The sequence below is a fragment of the Octodon degus genome, unplaced genomic scaffold, assembly GCF_000260255.1.
Source record: "Octodon degus isolate 3935 unplaced genomic scaffold, OctDeg1.0 scaffold00006, whole genome shotgun sequence".
NCBI lineage: Eukaryota > Metazoa > Chordata > Mammalia > Rodentia > Octodontidae > Octodon > Octodon degus.
The window spans coordinates 28,635,716-28,654,015 of record NW_004524582.1 but is presented as its reverse complement, the minus strand read 5'-3'; the positions used below and the strand labels follow the sequence as shown (position 1 = coordinate 28,654,015).

Here is an 18,300-nt window from a genome sequence, read left to right as displayed (position 1 = left end):
GGCACCTGGCCGGCCCGACTTCCGGCAACGTCACTTCCGTTAGGGGCGTGGCAAGGGCGCGCACGCGCGCAGCAGCGCGGCAGGGAGGTGCCGGGCGGCTGGGAGAGGCGGCGACGGCGCGGGTCGTAGCGCCCCACGTGCTCCCTGCGGCCGGTTAAACCGTTGGCGGGCGCTGCTGAGAGGTGAGGAGCAGTGCCGGAGAAGCCTGCGGCTCCCAGGGGCGTGGATAGGGAGTGTGGGGTGTCTGCGTCCCACCGACAGTCCTTCTTAGGTTCGCCCTCGCGGAGCAGGAGAGATTCCATTCGGACCCGCCGATCGCGGGATCGCGGGAAGTGAGGGCTGCCGGGCCAGGGTGATCACTGGGACCCGCGCTGCGCACCGCTGCCCTGGGCTTCAGGCTTGTCGCATGGTGAGCCCAGGTCTCTTGTCTTAGACCCCAAGGAGGGACCTTGGGTCTGGCGATCTGGAGCACAGGCCAGAGTAACTGCGTGCGGATCAGGATTGCCACTCCTGCACGTGGGACCCGGCACAAGTTGCCTAACGTCTCTGAGCCTGTCTCCTCCTCTTCTGCCCAAATGGAACGGTGTTGTGGGAGTAGATCCGCGTTAATCGCCCACGAGAGGGCTTGGCACACTAGATGGTGGGGACACGTCGAGTCTTTGCAGCGCGCAGCTCTGAGGAGCAAGGAGAGAGGTGAGGTCTCAGCAAGCCTAACTCCTTGAGAGCCGCTCCCGTGTGCCAGGCTTGGTGTTAGAAATGCGGTCGTTATTAGAACGACTCTGGTTAAAGCATGGCAGGCGAGGTGAGTGGGGCGGGGATACAAACTGGGAAGCAGCTTGACTTCCGGGAGCTGCAGGTTGCCATCTGTAGCGGTTGCTTTTCACTGGGATAATACCTGACACCCAAAATGAAGGAAGGAAAGGTTTATTTAGCTCCCAGTTTATGGAGGTTTCAGTCCATACTGGGCTGGCCCCATGGCAGAGTGGCACATGGCAGAAGGCAGCTGGTCATGATGGTAGAAAAGAGCAAAGCAAAGGGAAAAGGGGGCAGCAGTGGCAGAAGCAAGCCTTTCATTTCCTTCTGTTGCCTTCAGGCTGTCTGCCCTGGGCCGTGTGTAGCACTCACACCCGTAATCCCGGCAGTACTCAGACCCATAATCTCAGCCTTGGATCATGAATTAATCACCAACTCTAGAAGCCACCCTATGACTGCATGAGGCTCTGGGGGTTTCCTAGACAGAAACCATAACACCATCTGTTAAAGTGGAAATCCGGGCACCTACTGCCCAGCGCTTCTGCAAGGACCAAGGGACAGTCCCCTCTGTGATCAGCCATTACACTATTGGTCACAGCAGGTTTGGGCTGGAGCACGCAACACGTCTGCTCCAAATTCTGTGTCTGGAATGTACTTAGGTCTAGTTTAGCTGGCTTCACAGATGAGAATGTGGGGTTCACCAGACAGTGGCCTGGTTTAGTTCTTGTGCTCCCTGGTTGTGGTGATGGGGTTGCCAGCCCGGCCCCTCAGATGGACTGTGCTGGAATGGTGGTGGTAATGGCGTGTTGGTCAGTGTGTGGAGGTGAAAGAATGTTTTAAGAGTAGTGACTTTTTGTAAGAAAAATAAAAATACAGAAATGTAGAGAGAAAAAAAAAAGAAATGTAGAGAGAAGGATTTAAAAATTCATCTCAAATTCCAATCATAGTACCAAATTTAAGGGCATATATTCAGGGAACAACACTGTAAACACTCTTGATGTGGGAAGCCAGAGGAGGCTGGAGGAAATGAGATCTGTAGAGTGAGGGTTGTACGTAAAGGAGCATGGGTCCGGGAGCACACAAAACAGCGTGGAGGTGCAGTTAATTGGTCGCAGAGAAGCCTCTGCAGTTGGGTCACCTTGAAGCTTCCGCATCCGTTATTCTATTTAACTTCTCACAAAATGCTTTAAGTGAATATTAAACATATTATAGATTCCAGGAAGTTAAATGATCGTGGGTCACTGAGTTTTTAGTGACCCTTCTGGTGTTGGCAGATGTAGGCTGCAGGCTTTGCCCCTGCGTCCAGGTCCAACAGAACATGGCCACCGTCCTGTGAAGAGGAGCCTAAGGCACCTGCAGTCCTTCTCAAGGCCCCAGCCCCGACTGACCTTGGCTGCCTCCCCCAGCTCAGGAGTGCTGTGGAGTACCTGTTGGCCTTCCCGGCAACATGGCTACAGGGCTGTTTTCCTTGCCCGGGGTGGGCTGGCTTTACAATGAATGCTTGTCTGATATTTACAAATAAGTCACACTGCAGAGCCTTCCCTTTTTCCTCCTTTGGAAGAGGACCTCCAGCTTTCAGAGTAGCGGCCAAGGAAAGGCCAGGGGTGCAGCAAGTAGAGGTGGAGGCAGCCCAGGAACTGGGGCTGCTGCTGTGTCTTTCAGACATCTCAGCCGCTTGCTGTGCCCGAGGCAGATCCCTCCACCTGCTGAGCCTTGCTTTGCCCTTGCAGCCCGTGGAGGTGGGATAACAGCTGTCCTGGATGTCTGTATGTGGTCACGATGTGCACGTGAGGTCACTTTGTGGAGAGCTGGGGGTCCTGCATTTGGTTCTTCTGGCCCTTTGCTTTTTCTTGGCTGTGGCATATAAGGAGAGCTCAGTCAACTGATTGGACAGACAGGCAGCCGAAGCACCTTTCTGGAAGTTTGCAGCATTTACATTTCTAACATTATCGAGCCCACATCGGGGCTTGGGACCCTGTGTGCAGAGTGCGTGGGCTTGCCGCTCTTCAGCCTGTGCACTATGTCAAGGAAAGGTGTTTTTCCTGGGGGATGGGGCGGCTGTGAGTCAGAGTCAGGTCACTCGGGCTGGTGCCAGCTGTCCTCAGGCTCCGTGTAAGCTCCTTACAGGTCTGATACAGATCTGATCTCCATAGCTGAGCAGGTGGGCAAACTGTTCCAGGCTATGTGCAGTGTGAAGCCCGCTCTGCTTGAAGCAGCCATCCACCGCGTGAACTGGCCCGAGAGGAGGGGTGGTGTTCACACACCGTGGCTTCTCTTGAAGGGCCAAGACTTGCTTGCACAGGGCCTGGGCACCATGGTCAACGCCGCCGGCTCTCCTGGGCTGGTGTTCTGTCTGCAGCCACCCTTCCATCCTCACTCCTGACTGTCCATACAGGCTGTCCTCTTCAAGCCTCCCAGCTGGACCCCAGGGCTTCAGCAGCCTTTCTTGCCTCCCTGCTCTTCTTCCCCAGTCAGGGAGCAGAACAGTGTCCAGTGGCGGGGGTTGTAGATTTCTAAGCCAGATGTAAATTGGAGGGCTGCTTCCACTGTTGGATCTCACTGTGGAAGTACTTTGGAATTTTCCAGCAGATACTTTGACTCAACACAGAGTGACAGTCCCTTTCTTGGTGACTAATTAAAGATTTTCTGTAGTTCAAATGCAAAAGTGCACCTCCAGCCTGTGAGGATGTGACATTGGCTCTTGTTCCAGCATCTGTCTCCTTTCAGATAGAGCGGCTGTACCACGAGCCGGACACTTACTGAGCTGCCACTTCTTGTGCAGAACTGGGAGCATCCGGGGGAGGTCAGTGGGCCCCAGAGCTCGCGCCAGGCACGTGACTTTGTTAAGGTCTGAGGAGGGTTGCTGTAGCAGGGCCCAGAGCCGACGTGTTTGCACTCCTCTGGATTGGGGTCAGACTGTGGCTGAACACATTCCTGCTCTTTCTGACCCAGCAGACCGACCAGAGAACCCAGGCCTGCCGGGGTCGCAGACTGGCCTCTGAGAGCGCAGTGTCTCCCTGGGCCTTGTGCACCAGGCAGGGCCGCCTGCATGAACCTTTCCATTGGAGGCTGACCTCGTGCAGCCTTGGTCTTTGCTTGGACGGAGCACAGGAAAGGGTGTCGTCGATTCATGCGTGAGGCTTCCCTGCAGTTAAAGGGAGCTCATGCCAGGGATCGTCGATGAAGCTTGCCCTGAAGCAAGCTCTGGTCAGGTCCACTAGCGCAGTGGGGAGGAAGGGGCTGGCCCAAAGCGTTGTCACGCCTTGCTGTGTGCTTTAGGTACCTAGAGTGCAGAGCATGTCAAAATGGCAATGTTCTCTTAGAACCTGGAGATTATGTAAGCACGGAAAGTTACTGTGACTCCTCTGCCACTTAGCTGCTTCTGTGCTTTGCTGAGCACCGTGGCATCCCCACAGGGGCTGTGTCGCTTTGTTTTTGGTGCTGGGGATCAAAGCAGTCCTTACACTGCTACATCCCACATCCCAGCCTTCTTTTTTTTTATTTCAAGACAGGGTGTCGCCTAAGTTTAGTCTGCTTGCCTTGGCCTCCCAGAGTGCTGGGATTACCAGTGTGTACTCCATGAGGTGTCAAGGGGTGTGTGTGCGCGTGCACATGTGCATGCGTGTATGCACACTTGCTTCCTGTGGGCAGTGCTCCACACACCCAGCACCCCTGAGTGTGAGTCCCCAAGACTCAGCCCCTTGCAGTGGAGGTGCCAGATATGGTTCCAGGTCTTTGCAGAAGGATTTTTTTTTTTCTGGCTAGTTCAGGCTGCCTTAAGAGCAGGTGTGGTGTGGCTTGTGGAGCTGGAGATCGAGCCATGGTCCCTTGCGCCTGACTGCTTTTGTGCAAGTGGTGCTTGAAACAGCTGAGCTAACCGGCAAGCCCCCGGTTCCAAGTCTTTGGACTCATTTGACCAGAATCCTATGCGGACGGTTCCTCATCTACCGCAGTCCCCTGAGGCTGAGGGGAGCCCTCGTTCTCACCACAGTGGCTACATGGTGACGACCCTCTGAACGTTTCTAGTACCTATGGGAAAGTTTTATTTTGGATTGGTTTGGTTTTTTGATACAGTGTCTCTGGTGTAGTGTAGACTGCCTTGAACTTGGGATCTTCCTGCCTCAGACTTCCAAGTGCTGGGAGGACAGTTCAGTACCAAGCCTGACTGACACAGACTGATTTTAGTCTTTTTATTTTTTCCACTTTCTAAACTTTGCTCAATTTCCCCTGGTGCTTTTCTTATTCTATGTGGGCACTTGGAATAGTTTTCAGTGCACACGTAAATTACAATGCTTTTTATTAGTTTCACGTATATCTATTATACATGGTGAGAATGGAGGGAGGAGAACTGAAAGATATTAGAGTAAGTAAAATAAATAGTGCAGCTAATCTGTTCGGTTTAAATCCTGATTCTATTACTGTTTCCTGGGACAGGTGACTTAATTTCTCTATGTCCCAGTTACTTTTAAATAAAAACGATAGAGAATTCCAAAACAAAAATGACAGGAAATCAACAATGGTTGTGATACTGCTATCTTCAGAGTTGTTGTTCAGAGTTCCAGATACAGGCATGCACTATGTAGACTTGGAACAATGATAGTTTTTCCCTCACAGGGTTTCTCTGAAGGCTAAGTAAGTTAATTGGGATAAATTTCTTAGAATAATGCCCGGCACCGCGTAAATACGCACTCAGTCAACGTTAGCCTGTCTCACTAAGGAGAATTTAACTTACATGGGTCATGGAGTTCTACACAGGCTGCTCATCAACACTGGAATCTCTTGTATTCATGGGAAATTATAGTTGAAATTAATATGAAAAAAGCCGTCGGAATTACTTATTGGGAATAGAAGTTTCAGCTTATGATACCAGTAATCTTTTTCTTGTTTTTGTTTTACTTAGGACAAGTCAAAACCGATCTTGGATAGAGAATATTTAATGATTTAGCTAAGATGGTATTTTTTACATGCAATGCATGTGGTGAATCAGTGAAGAAGATACAAGTGGAAAAGCACGTGTCTGCCTGCAGAAACTGTGAATGCCTTTCTTGTATCGACTGCGGAAAAGACTTCTGGTGAGTCCCGCGTAGTTGTCCATCCACAGTGAAGGTGCAGAGCCGTTCGGGAGGTTCTGGCCCCACGGGCAAATCCGAGGAGGGAGGCTAAGGAAGATGCCTTGCCGGGTCTGTTCACTAAAGCTAGTGCGGTTCTCTCTCAAGGCTTTATGAGATGGTCTGATATTTAAAGGCATGAGGGGAGGAGGTCATGGTGGCTTCTGCACCAAAGGATGAGACAGCGGCCCTGGGCAGCTGTCATGCGTAATGGCCACCTCTGCCAGGGTCACAGGCCCAGGGTCACGAGCGCTCAGGGCCCGCCTAGGAGCCGAGGAGCTCTGTAGAGCAGGCCTGGTGTGTGCTGTGTGCAGAACAGATGGAGTCCCTGCCAGAAGGCGAGCATAGGCACCCGTGCTGCCCGGGCACAGCCAAGGAGCGCAGACAGCGGCCCGGCGTGTGCCCTGGTCAGCCTGCGGCCTGTGCGCCAGCTAACCGGGCCTTCCGATCACTCCAAGGGGCGACGACTACAAAAACCACGTGAAGTGCCTAAGTGAAGACCAGAAGTACGGCGGCAAAGGCTACGAAGGCAGAGCCCACAAAGGTGACGTGAAGCAGCAGGCGTGGATTCAGGTAGCGTCTCCCCAGGCCATCTCGCTTCGGGACTCCCCTCCGATTTCTTTAGAAATCTCAGAATCTGAGAATGTCGTCCATGCAGACAAGTCCCAGAAATGTCGTGGCTAGCTTAGGACAGACTAAGGTTGGAGTAAAACTTTTTAAAAATTATTTTCTAATGTTCATACAGTTATGGTACATTTTGTGTTTCATGTACATTTTTCTTAAAATTATTTGAGAATTCTCTGGGCCAGGGAGATAGCTCAGCGGCATAAGCGTCTGCCTAGCAAGCAACAAGGTCCTGAGTTCGATTCCTGGTACTGGCAAAAAAAAAAAAAGAATTTTCACTAGCTTTCTGTCGCCTGCTCAGCCAAATAGAAACTATCTAATCTATTTCTCCTAGTGATACTAGAACTGTATAAATCAAACCATGCTAATCATATCTGTTGTCAGAATCGAATAAATTAGACGTTTTCATTAATATAACTAAGTTTCCCACTTAACTAGAATGAAATGAAAATATGTGCAAAGAAACGGTGGAAGCCATGAAACCTATGTCGAGCTGAGAGGTAAAAGAGTTCCAGGGTGTCATTGGCTCTTTTTGGTTGTTGTTTTTCTGCATGAGTGCCTTAGGAGCTTTGATTCATCCCTGTCTGGACCCTGCGTCCTTTCTTTTCTGTCTGCTTATGTGTAGGTTCATTTCTTTGCTGTCCAGGAACATCTTCCTGTGTTGTGTTTGTCTAACTTCCCGCTTATCTTGGGTGGGTTCGTTGGTGACCGCCCTTCCTGCCTCCTGACAGTTCTCCAGCCTTAATGACGGCTCTCCCTCTGCCTTCACTAGGATTGCTTAAAAGTTGCTCTAGGTCACTAGTTTTACTTTTACCTCTGTTACGTTCTTGCTGTTTGATTGTTTATTTGCTAGAACTCGATAGTATTTTATGCTGATGCTCAGCTTCGTCTCTAGTCCCATGATGACTTCTGTGTTCTAAGCACAGTCATGCTGTTCTGCAGCTATCACTGCCAGCCAGTCCAGAACTTCATCGTCCCATGCCGAAGTTCTGGACCCGCTGAGCAGGAATCTCCATGTGTCTGCCGAGCTGAGGACCCTCTCCGAAATCACTCCCTTTCTGTCCTTTTGTGACTGGCATATTTCACATGACATGTCTCACTGGTGGCTATCCACCAAAATTTCTCTTTCTTTGTATGGCAGAAAACGTTCCATTTGTGTGTAGACCACATGTTGTTAATCTCTCTGTCTGCCTGTGGGCACTTAGTTTGCTTGAACTTTCAGCTTTTGGGGAAGACATTCCTGTGCGCATGGGTGTGCTACATGTAATTATTGAATACCTACTTTCAGTTCTTCTGGGCGTCTGCCCAGGAATGAGGTTGCGTGTGGTGGAGTACCTCTGATGTTTCGGGGAATCTGCTGTTGTCCGCAGCAGCTGCGGCGTTTCTGTCCCCACCAGTGATGCACAGGGCTTCGGTTTCTTCACACCTTGATGAATGCTTGTAATTTTCTCTCTCCCCTTTACTCAGTAATGGTCATCCTTCTGGGTGTGACACGGTGTCTGCTTGTGGCTTAGCTTTCTATTTTCCTAATGATCTGGGGTTTTTTTTTCCCTCTTCTGATTTTTTTTATTGCCTATTGGTGTAATTTAGGTATACATAATGATCATATGCGTCATGAGGAATTTGTACCTGTACATGATCCTCTTTTTTCCTCCAACCGCTCTTCCTTTTCTCTTTCTTCCTTTCTACCTACTCCTTCCCTAGTTCCTCTTTCATTTTTAATAATTTCTTCCTGTTTTACAATACCACTTATGCATTTTGGTCTTTATTTACTCTTTCAGTCTGTTATACCAGGGAGACAATGTGAAATTTACACGTGTGTATCCAGTTTATTTCACTTAAGAGTATGGCCTCAACGAGCATCCATTTACTTAGAAATATTTTGAGCTTATCCTTCTTTATGGCTGAGTAGTACTCTGTTGTATAAAAAACACACATCTTTTTTTACCCATTCCTCTCTTGCTGGGCATGTGGCTAATGACTTGTCATGTTGAGCATCTTTTCATGAAATTAGCCATCTCTGTGTCTTTTTTGGAGAAGTGTCTAGTTCTTTGCCCATTTTAAAATTAGTTGTTTCTGATGTTGAATTATAGGAGCTCGTTGTATATTATCAGATACGCTATACAAATATTTTTTCCCATCCTATGGGTTGGCTTTTCCCTCAGTTGCTAGTGTCGGTGGTAGTCCAATTCATTTTTCATTTTCAGTTACCTGTACTTTTGATGTCATGTAAAAAAACTGATGTCTTGAATTTACAAGAGTTTATAGTGTTAGTGCTTTCTTCTGAGCATTTATACTGTGGTTACCTCTTAAGTTTTGAGAACTTTGATTCACTTTGAGAAGATTTTCGTATGTAGTGGGAAGTAAGAGTTCACCTTTTTTAAAAATTTTTTAAAATGTATTTAGTACAGGGTGTACAGGGTCTCACTACACCGATCAGACTCCAAGAGATCCTCCTGTTTTCACCCTCCCAAGCACTGGGATTATAGGCTCACACCACCACGCCCAGTCTCAGTTGCTGTCCCAGCGCTCTGGGGTCTGCACAGCATGCCGAGGACCGAACCCTGGTCCCCTGCATCTGCCTAAGCAGGCTTTAGTCTGCTGAGCTCTCTGGCCAGCCCATCTTCATTTTTCTTCATGTAAATATGTGCTTTTCTCATCACTGTCTGTTGAAAATATTCCTTTCTTCCATTGACTAGACTTAATGCCCGTGTCAGAAGTCATGGGATCATTTGTGCTCCCGTATGCATGTCTCTATGGGGCTGTCGTCACACTGTTTGAATTATAGCTTTGTAGTAAGTTTTGATATTAAGATCTCTTCTCCTTTCAAGATAGCTTTGACTGGGGCTGGAGAGATGGCTCAGTGGTCTAAAGCACCTACTTGAAACAAGCTTGGCAAAGCGCAAGGACCACGGTTCAATCCTCCAGCACCACATGCCAGCCAGCCCCGCCCCCTGGTGGGCTGAGCTGGCCACACACACACACACACAAAATAAATAAATGTAATAAATAAAAATAAATTAAAAAAAAATTAAAAAAAAAAAGATAGCTTTGACTGGAGTCCCTGAAGAGTCCATATAAATTTTAGATGGATTCTCTCAAAGAATGTCTGTATAAACTGAATTTTGCTGGGAATTGCACTAAATCCATAGGATACTTACCTCTATGAAGTATTCCATTCCATGAGCTCGGGATGGATGTTGTTCTTCAAGTTCTTTTCACTGTGCTCTGCAGTTTTCACTGTACAAGTCTTTCACCTCTTTGGTTATGTTATTTCTTAATCTATTGAGTTTTGTTTTGTTCATAGTCCTGGGATTGAGCCCAGGACCTCACTGAGCTGCATTCCCAGCCCCCAGCCCTTTTTTGCTTTTATTTTGAAACAGGGTCTTGCTGAGGTGTCGGAGCTAGCTGGGCTCGCCTGCGATTCTTCTGGCCTTAGCCTCCCAAGTAGCTGGACGCGCGAGTGCGCGCTGCCACACTTAGCTTACTCTGCTCTATTTGATGTTTCTGCAGATGGAATAATTTTCTTTTTGAATTGCTCTTAGTGTATGAAAGTGCAGCTTGATTTTTGAGAGATAGCTTTATGTCTTCCAACTTCCCAGTACTTTTCATATGAAATCGTTATGGCTTTCTGTGTCTGAGACCACATTTCTACATAGCTGTCATATGTGAGCAGAGATCATTTTACTTCATTCAGCCTTTCCACTTAGGAAACCGTGCATTCCTTTCGCTGCCCAACTGTTCTGGCCAGGGTATCATGAATAATAGCTGATCTCGGTGTTTTTAAGCTTAGACATAATACAGAATCTGCACTTCAAACATGCGTGAGTCCCTTGGCCCTAGGAAGACCCTGAGTTTGGCAGTCATGAAACTTACAATGTTCTTTTTTGTTTTACTTTTTTTTTTTTTTTTTTGTAGAAAATTAATGAGTTAATTAAGAAACCTAATGTCAGCCCCAAAGTGAAAGAACTTCTAGAGCAAATTAGTGCTTTTGACAATGTGCCCCGGAAAAAGGCGAAATTTCAGGTATGCCTTTGATTGGCTTTGGGGGGAAGGCCGGGACTGTCGGTGACTGCGCTGCGTGTACCAGCAGAAGGAGCAATATTCTTTTTCCTTTTGCTGCTTACAGAACTGGATGAAGAACAGCTTAAAAGTCTACAGTGAATCCATTCTGGAGCAGGTGTGGAGCATCTTCTCTGAAGCTTCCAGCAGCAGTGTAAGTTAGATCCCGTTTTAGATCTGCAGTGTGGCAGGCACCATTAGTAATAATGAAAAGCAAATGTCTGCCGTTTGGAGGCCAAGACAGCCTTCTTTTTTATGTATGTATGTATTTATTTTTGGTACCTAGAATCGGACTTGGGACCTTGTGCTTGCCATGCAGGTGCTTATGCCGTTGAGCTAAATCCATGCCAAGACGGCCTTCCTTTATAAAGAACCACTTTGGGCCTTTGTTTCTTGGACAGAATAAACTGCACTAGAGAAAACATTTTCTTACTGTGCAGAGAAAGACATATTGGATCCCAATGTGTGATCCTGGTACCAGCTGAGCTAATGACCAGCTCAGAAGTGTGACATCGAGGGCACTGGGAAGGCAGAGCCTCGGGTTTAGGACAGACCTGGCTGCAGTCCTGCTGTGCTGCTTGCCAGGCGTGTCATTCCAGGTACATGGCTTCTCCTCCGAACTCCAAGTTGCTAATCTGTGTCAGGAGTGGCACTGGTGACGAGCAGAAACATCAAACGAGAACGTGTGGCTTGGTGGTCCTCGGTGGAGCGGGGAGGGCTGTGGGAGGTCTGCGTGCTCCCGGAGAACCCCTGCCTGGCACTCGGCTCGCTTTTGGTTCCATTCGAGTAACTACGTTGCCCACCTGCTTCACTTTGCTGCCTCTGGAGCTTGCATCCAAGTTCTACATCTGAGGGCTGCTTTTTGCTGCCTGACCTTATTTTACATAAATAACTGGAAGTTATTTTCGTAGAGAAAATAATGTAGCAGCAAACTGGGACCAGAGTGAAAGTTCATCTTGGCAACATGTCCAGCGTCAGCCTCTTGCAGAACATACGAGTTGGACCTTTGGAAGCTTATTTAAGATTCCTTTTAGAGTTCTTTTTTCTTTTCTTTTCTTTTTTTTTTTTTTTTACGTATTTAGTACAGGGTCTACAGGGTCTTACTACGCAGATCACACTCAGAGTGCTCCTCCTGTTTTCAGTCTCCCAAGTGCTGGGATTACAGGCTCATGCCATGACGCCCAGTCTCAACGATGTCCCAGCGTGCCCCGGGGCCAGGTCTGGCGTGGCTCCTGGTTCCAAGGATCAGCCAGCTATCTGGCTGGTCCTGGAGATCTTTTGAAGTCATGAGCACTTAAAAAAAAACAAACATAAAATAGCTGGAGATGGTGGTGTGGCCCATGACCCTCACTCCCTGAGAGGCTGACAGGACTGTAGTGTGGCTTAGTGAGACCCTATCTGAAGATACAAGGGGCCAGGGATTAACTCAGTACAGAGGTACCAGTCCCCACTACCTCAATAAGAAAAAGTAAGCAAGTAAGTAAAATCCCATAATATAAGCTGGCCTTGGTGGTGCAGCTGCAGTCCCAGTGCCCTGGGAGGGTGAGGCTGGAGGTAGGTGACTTGGAGTCCGCTCTGTGGTTGTTTGCTGTTGTGCCTGTGCCTTAGCCCAATGCGTGAACCCTTCCTACAGAGCAGGGGTTCTATGGCTTGCTCCTTGCACGTCCCCGACGTTTCCCTCCCCAGCTGTGCCAGGCATCAGGCGGGGTTTGGTCCACTGTGTGGCTCCTTCACAGTAGCACTGGGGCCTGCAGGTGTTCCTGTCAGCAGCCATCATTCGGCCCCCGGGGAGCTGTATCCCAGTGGGCGAAGCAGCAGTGTGACAGGAGCTGTGCAGAGACAGGCAGCGGGGGCAGACAGGAAGGGAGGGCGCTGTGTTGGCGAGGAGTTTGCACACGGCGGCCGGTGTCCCTCGGGAGGGCCACAGTGGAGCAGGGGCAAGGTGGGCAAGGGTCGGCTTGCTTGTTCCTGAGGCAGCTCTGGCAGGGCTGGTTGGAGGGAGCGGCAAGGCCCTGCCTGGAGATGTGGTCTCAGCTGAGTGGCAGCGAGGCACCGGCAGGCTGTGGCAGCAGCCCGGTCCCTGAGCTGGCACCCTTGGGAGGTGGGAGGCGCCTTTGGGAGGTGGGGCCTCGGCCTTGGCTCGCAGGGACACTCGTGCCCTTGCAAGGGTCCTGGCCCCGCCTCCTGCTCCTTGCTTTCTGGCAACGCTGAGGAGTGTGCCCTGCAGGCCCAGAGCAGTGGGGCCCTGCAACTGTGGCTGGAGCCTCCAGAGCCACAAGCCAAAGTGAAGCCTTCCGCTAAGCGCTGCCCTGGGTGGCACTGCGGTAACGGGCAGCTGGTGGCACACTGTGGTGGCATCTCACCAGGAGATACAGAACTGCAGGGTGAGCATGCAGCCGCTCCCCCCTCTCCCTTCTGGGCCCATTTCTGGCTTCTCCTTGGGTCTTCTTTCCCGAGTCTTTACAGTTTGATGTCTGTGATCAGCTTCTGAGGAAACTGGAACAGTGTAGCTGCATACCCATTTCCTGTGCTGCTGTCCCAGGCATTGAGCAGTGAGGATGTCTCTCACTCTGCCAGGAGCCATTGGTCCTTTCCGAGAAGACTGTGGTTGCTTGCCTAGGACATCTGGCTGGTGACAAACAGAGCAGGACCTGAAGTGCCACAGCCTGGAGGTTTCTGGCACCCAGAGCGGCCACTGTCTCCTCTGCTGGGATACAGGGCTTGGCGTGCGGTGGGGAACAGGGCTGAGCGTGCTGGAGTAACTGTTCCATGCAGCATTGAGGTGCTGATCCTAGTTAGGTAGCACGGTAGGTGAGATGCCTGTCTTGTGCCAGTGCACAGAGCTTTTGAGTTTTTCTTTGGTTTTATAGTAGTCTATTTTCTGGTGCTATAAGAAAAATATACTTAAGTTTGGTGCTTTATAGATAAAGGAGGTCACTTAGCTTGTTTTGGAATCTGGAAATCTAGGGTTGGGCAAACTCATCTGTTCAGCCTCTGCTGGATCCCCAACTCCCAGACGTATTCACAGCAGATGATGTCAGTGGGGATGTTTTTGGAAGAGAGCTCCTGGCAAGACAGGCGAGGCTTGCCCTTTCATAATGACTACCCTGAGGTCCTTCAGAGGCCAGCAGTAGTCCCCCCAAGGATGGCACCTTCACGGACCTAGCCACCGCCCCAAGGCCCTGGCTCTTAGACCTTGCGCCTGCACACCGACCTGGCGACAGCCAGTTGCTGTCCCTGTACACTGTGACAGTCCCCTAGCATCTGGGAGGTGGTGTGACAACTGTGCTTCTGCTGGGTGTTTGGTACTTCCCAGAGCCCTTTGCCACAGCGCTGAGTACCCACCATGCTGAGCCCTGCCTCCTTGTGTTGTCTGCACGCCAGCTGTGCGACACAGGGGAGGGATGTGCGTGGGCAGTGAGCGGCTTGTTCGAGTCCCCTGGGCCCAGGCCTGCAAGACGGCCTGGTGGTCTCCACACCTGAGTGTTGTGTTCCTCTCCCATCCAGGTGCAATCTGAATGGTGAGTGGATTCAGATCTGTCTTAAGCAGCATGAGGGTTTTCCGTTCTTTCATTCACCAATGAAGTGAAACTATCTGAACATATGCTTGGTGCAGAGAGGGGTGTGGGCTGGGGGAAGAGTTTCCCTTGTGGATTTTTATTGCTGTATCAGTTGGGGGCCTAGGCTGTTAAAGGGTGAGTCACGAAGCCTCGCATTTTGTAGGTAGGTGAAGTGAGATGAGCATTCGCGTTCCCACTGTGAGAGTGGACATTGACACTTTTCTTGGGTGTTTTTCATTAAGGAGCCTGGAAGTAAGGGGCAGGAGCAGCAGCCCCCCGAGCAGGGAGCCAAGCCACCCGCGGAAGTCACCGCCAAGCTTCCCCCATCTCACACAAATGGCCCCGCAGAAGAGCAGACACAGGCAAAGAAGAACAAAAGAGAAAAGAAGGAAGAACGACAAAAGAACAGGAAAAAAGAAAAGAAAGAACTGAAATTAGAAAATCACCAAGGCAATTCCAAGAGTCAGAAGCCTAAGAAGCATAAGAAGGGGCCAGAGATGCAACAGGAGGCGGGTAGGGAGGAGGCCCTAAAGGCCAACGGCTCAGCAGGGAAGAAAGGAAAGAAGAAGCAGGGCCAGGGCAAGCACGCGGCGGAGGAGGACCAGGTTGTGGCCACCAAGGATGAGAGCAAGCCCGCCCCGCGGAAGAGGAAGCGGAAGCACTCGGAAGGTACACAGTGGAGCGAGCACTGGGGTTGGGACCAGACGTCATGCTGCGAGCTGGGCCCAGAGCCTGTCTGACCTTGCTCTGGAGCCATGCAGGGCAGCAAGCAGAAGCTCTGGGCCCGAGAAGCTGCACTCGGTCAGGCGGTGACCTCGATGCCACGCCTGGCTAGGGTGCGGGCGACGTGGCTCCGTGCTGGGGTGCCGGGGGATCAGGGGGCTGGTGCGCTGCTTGAACAAGGCTCTCACTCAGCGACTGGCTGGTTCGTTTTACATTTTTCTAAATACTTAGTTGAAGTGGATTCTAAGAAGAAAAAGGTGACAGTCCCAGGAGACTCTGAGGACGGAGAACAAGAAGACCAGGAGGCCCCTGCTAAAGGTATTTCACCAGCACTGGAAAAGATGGAGAAGGGGCCAGAGATGGCCATGTGGCGGGCCTTGCGTGCTAGTGCTTGGGGTGGGTGGGGCCACAGGGCCGTGTTCCTGTCTGTAAGGAAGAGAGCGTCTGGGCCGCAGGTGTACGTATCCGTGTCTCGGTCATGTGGCAAGTACCCAAGAGCTTGTGGAGAGAGATGTATCTGGGGCGGCGGTCGGAAGTCTGGCTGGGCTGTGGTGAGGTGGCCCCTTGCAGTGGGAGTCAGGATGGAGTGGAGCTGTTCATTCCCTGTCCAGGAGGTGAAGGAGGGAGAAGAGAGGCCTGTGTCCCCCATCCCTCCCTTTCTAGGGTGCCTCTCAGTGCTGAGAAGACCTCCCCCAGGCCTCGCATCTGAAAGGCTCTCCAGTGCCAAGCAGGGACCCAGCCACCATGGGCTTGGAGGGGACCCTGTAGGTCCAGCCTGCAGCAGTGTGCTGCCTGTGGGACTAGAGAGGACCCTCGAATGGCTTCCAGCAGCCTTGTGTCCTCTCGCAGCCCCAGTCCTCTAGTTCCTGCCTCCTGTCCTCTCCAGGGCTTCCCCGAGGGCGAGGCAGGCGCAGCTGTGCCCTGCCCATTGGCTGCTGCCTGCATGCTACAGGAAGCCAGGCCCCAGCCTCCCGGTGGCCTCGTCAGGTAGCCTCTCCCACAGAGCTGCCCCTGCTGAAGTGGCCAGTCCTCATCTCTGTGTCCCACGCCCAGTGGGGAGACTGCAGTGGAGGGCGGGACAGGCCGGGTTGAGTTAAATCCTTAGCTTATAACCCTCTCTGTTAAATCCCTTGGCTTATAACCCTGTCCTACATGTTTACACAGTGCGTTTTTACATACTAAATTCTTTTGAAATTGTAGATTTTTGTGCAGTCAGAAGGAATACTTGAGCCTTGAGCACCCTTACATATCCTGGACACCTTCCACGTTGCCCCAAGGTGGTTGTCCATGTAGGTTCAGACAGATACCTAGTTCTGCTTAGCGTGAGGACGGAGGAATGATGCCTTCCCAAAGTTCCTGGTGCTTGATCCCTCTCCGTTCAGGACAAGTCCTGGTGATTGTCCCCTCTCTCACCCAAGGCAAAATGACTTCTGTTCTCTCCATCTCCTGGCTGGGCCTGCACCGCCCCGCCGGCTGCATCCTGGTGCTAGGTCCCTGAGACGCAAGTGGCCTTGGCATGGGGTGCTGTCTGGCCGTGGTACTTGTGGTGCCTGCATCACTTCTCACTGTGAGAAACGGGAGGGTAGGCAGTACCTCGAGACCCCTGTTCTGGGACGGACAAAGGCAGGCAGTGTGACAGTCATCAGCACCCTGCCTCAGGATCAGGTCATTCAGTTGGTTGCACTTTAGAGTGCCCTTCATGTGGAATCCTTTATGTTGTAGGTAAATTCAACTGGAAGGGAACCATTAAGGCAGTTTTGAGGCAGGCCCCGGAGAATGAAGTGTCGGTCAAGAAGCTGAGGAAGAAGGTAGGCGTGCGAACAGGCACTGGTGTGGAGTGGCTGGACGGAACTGATGTCTAACGTGCACCTCTGGTTTTAACCTCGATCCCTTAGGAGAGAGAGTGTCTGTGATTGCCTGGCTGACTGCTTCCCCCTCAGTCTAGGGCAGGAGTTGGGCCGGTCCTGTCACGGCTGTCAGCTGGGGCCGCTCCCAGATACTCTACTTGCTTTAAAGACTGAAGAGAGGCTCTACTTACTGAATATTCATTATGTTTGAAAGATGACAGCTGGGCGTGGTGGCGCACTCCTCTAGTTCCAGTGCTCGGGAGGCTGAGGCTGGAGGATCGCTGGGAGTTTGAGACCAGCCTGGGCTTTATAGTGAGACCTTGTCTCAAAAAGACAAAATTAAAAAAAAAGAAGGAAAGATAATGACCGCTAGGTAACCTGCAGTGCGGAGGTTTCCTCTTTCTTTGTGCCTGCCCCTGAGTTAAACAAAGAACCACTTAAGGTGATTTCCAGGACAAGTGTACCTATTTGGTCCTGCTTTTTTTTTTTTGTAAAGGTCTTGGCTCAGTATTACACCGTGACAAATGACTGCCACAGGTCGGAGGAGGAGCTCCTGGTCATCTTCAACAAGAAAATCAGCAAGAACCCCAGCTTCCGGTTGTTAAAGGACAAAGTCAAGCTTCTGAAATGATGACTTCAGCATTTAGAAGTTAAATCCGTTGTGTTGGCGTCTTCCTTTCAGTGCTATTTGTAAGATGTGTAATGAATTATAACAACCTCAATTTTGCTTTCTAAAGCTCTATTTTTAAGTTAAGGAAAAATATATTTTTGTTAGAACTTTTATGAAAAAATAAATATATTCTTGTCCAAAATCCCAAATCATGTGGCAGAAATTGTTGTACTTTTAAAAATAATATTTCTCTGTGGAAATTTTTTCTAAATGTAGTACAGTGACAAGTCAAACAGTAATTCCTCCTTTGATCTAATTTGTTCAACCGTCTTGCTTCTTTACCTTTCTGTCAGACTGTTTTGTGTGTGTTTCTCTACCGTGAAAGTGTGCATGCCCATTGAAGTGTGTGGCTCAGCCGTGGCCTTGACAAGCTGGTCGGGAGTTCTGGTTCTCGGGAGAAGCCTCCATGACAGTCTCCCCATTCACACTGTGGCCCTTCTTCCTGCAATGAGGCGCTTTCTTCAGCGTTGAGGGCGTGGCCATCCCTGACTGGGCAGAATCCTCCAGCCTGGCTAGCCTGAGTCCTGGTATTGGGCTAGGCGAGGCCAGGGCCACCTCTTCCTCATGCTGTGGGGATTGCACCCCCAGGGTTTTGCAAAGCCAGTGCTTCGGGTGTGCATCACCTTGCTCAGCCAGTACCTGTTGTATTTCTTTTTTTTTTTCAATACCAAGGATTGAACTCAGGACCTTGCACTTGCCTGGCTTATTCTTCTGAGCTCTCTCTCTGACTCTAGTACTGTTGTATTTTGTCCTGCATGTGGAAGCAGGACTGGGATGGGACAGGTGCCCTGGATGGGGCTAGGGAGTGGCATGGCAGGAGAACCTGAGGGTGACCCCACAGGAGCTGCCCAGTGCCCCCTGAGCCCTGGCGCCATCTTTGCCCCCAACCCTGCCTGTGTGTAGCTGTGGTCAGGCAGGTGTCCTGTGTGATGACTCCGTGTCTGTAAGCAGGA

At 50.6% G+C, this 18,300-nt stretch overlaps 1 protein-coding gene across 2 annotated transcripts; it reads left to right on the top strand.

The window, feature by feature from the left end:
* Nucleotides 1-5,699: 5,699 nt before the first annotated feature.
* Nucleotides 5,700-17,475, top strand: Lyar (Ly1 antibody reactive). Of its 2 annotated transcripts, none has more exons than XM_023724325.1 (8): nucleotides 5,700-5,825; nucleotides 6,320-6,434; nucleotides 10,404-10,511; nucleotides 10,615-10,701; nucleotides 14,350-14,776; nucleotides 15,062-15,148; nucleotides 16,553-16,638; nucleotides 17,215-17,475. In XM_023724325.1, exons 1-8 carry the CDS (start codon nucleotides 5,704-5,706, stop codon nucleotides 17,329-17,331), a joined length of 1,149 nt encoding a protein of 382 aa, XP_023580093.1. In that variant the 5' UTR covers nucleotides 5,700-5,703; the 3' UTR covers nucleotides 17,332-17,475. The 2 variants fall into 2 exon arrangements, with proteins under 2 accessions (XP_023580093.1, XP_023580089.1); XM_023724321.1 differs by having other exon boundaries at nucleotides 17,174-17,473.
* Nucleotides 17,476-18,300: the final 825 nt, after the last annotated feature.

Excerpts from the sequence above, each read along its gene's own strand:
- Lyar (XM_023724321.1), top strand. The coding sequence starts at position 5,704 with ATGGTATTTTTTACATGCAATGCATGTGGTGAATCAGTGAAGAAGATA. Across the intron at positions 6,435-10,403 it reads AGCAGCAGGCGTGGATTCAG|AAAATTAATGAGTTAATTAA; the intron begins GTAGCGTCTCCC and ends TTTTTTTTGTAG. Across the intron at positions 10,702-14,349 it reads CTGAAGCTTCCAGCAGCAGT|GAGCCTGGAAGTAAGGGGCA; the intron begins GTAAGTTAGATC and ends TTTTTCATTAAG.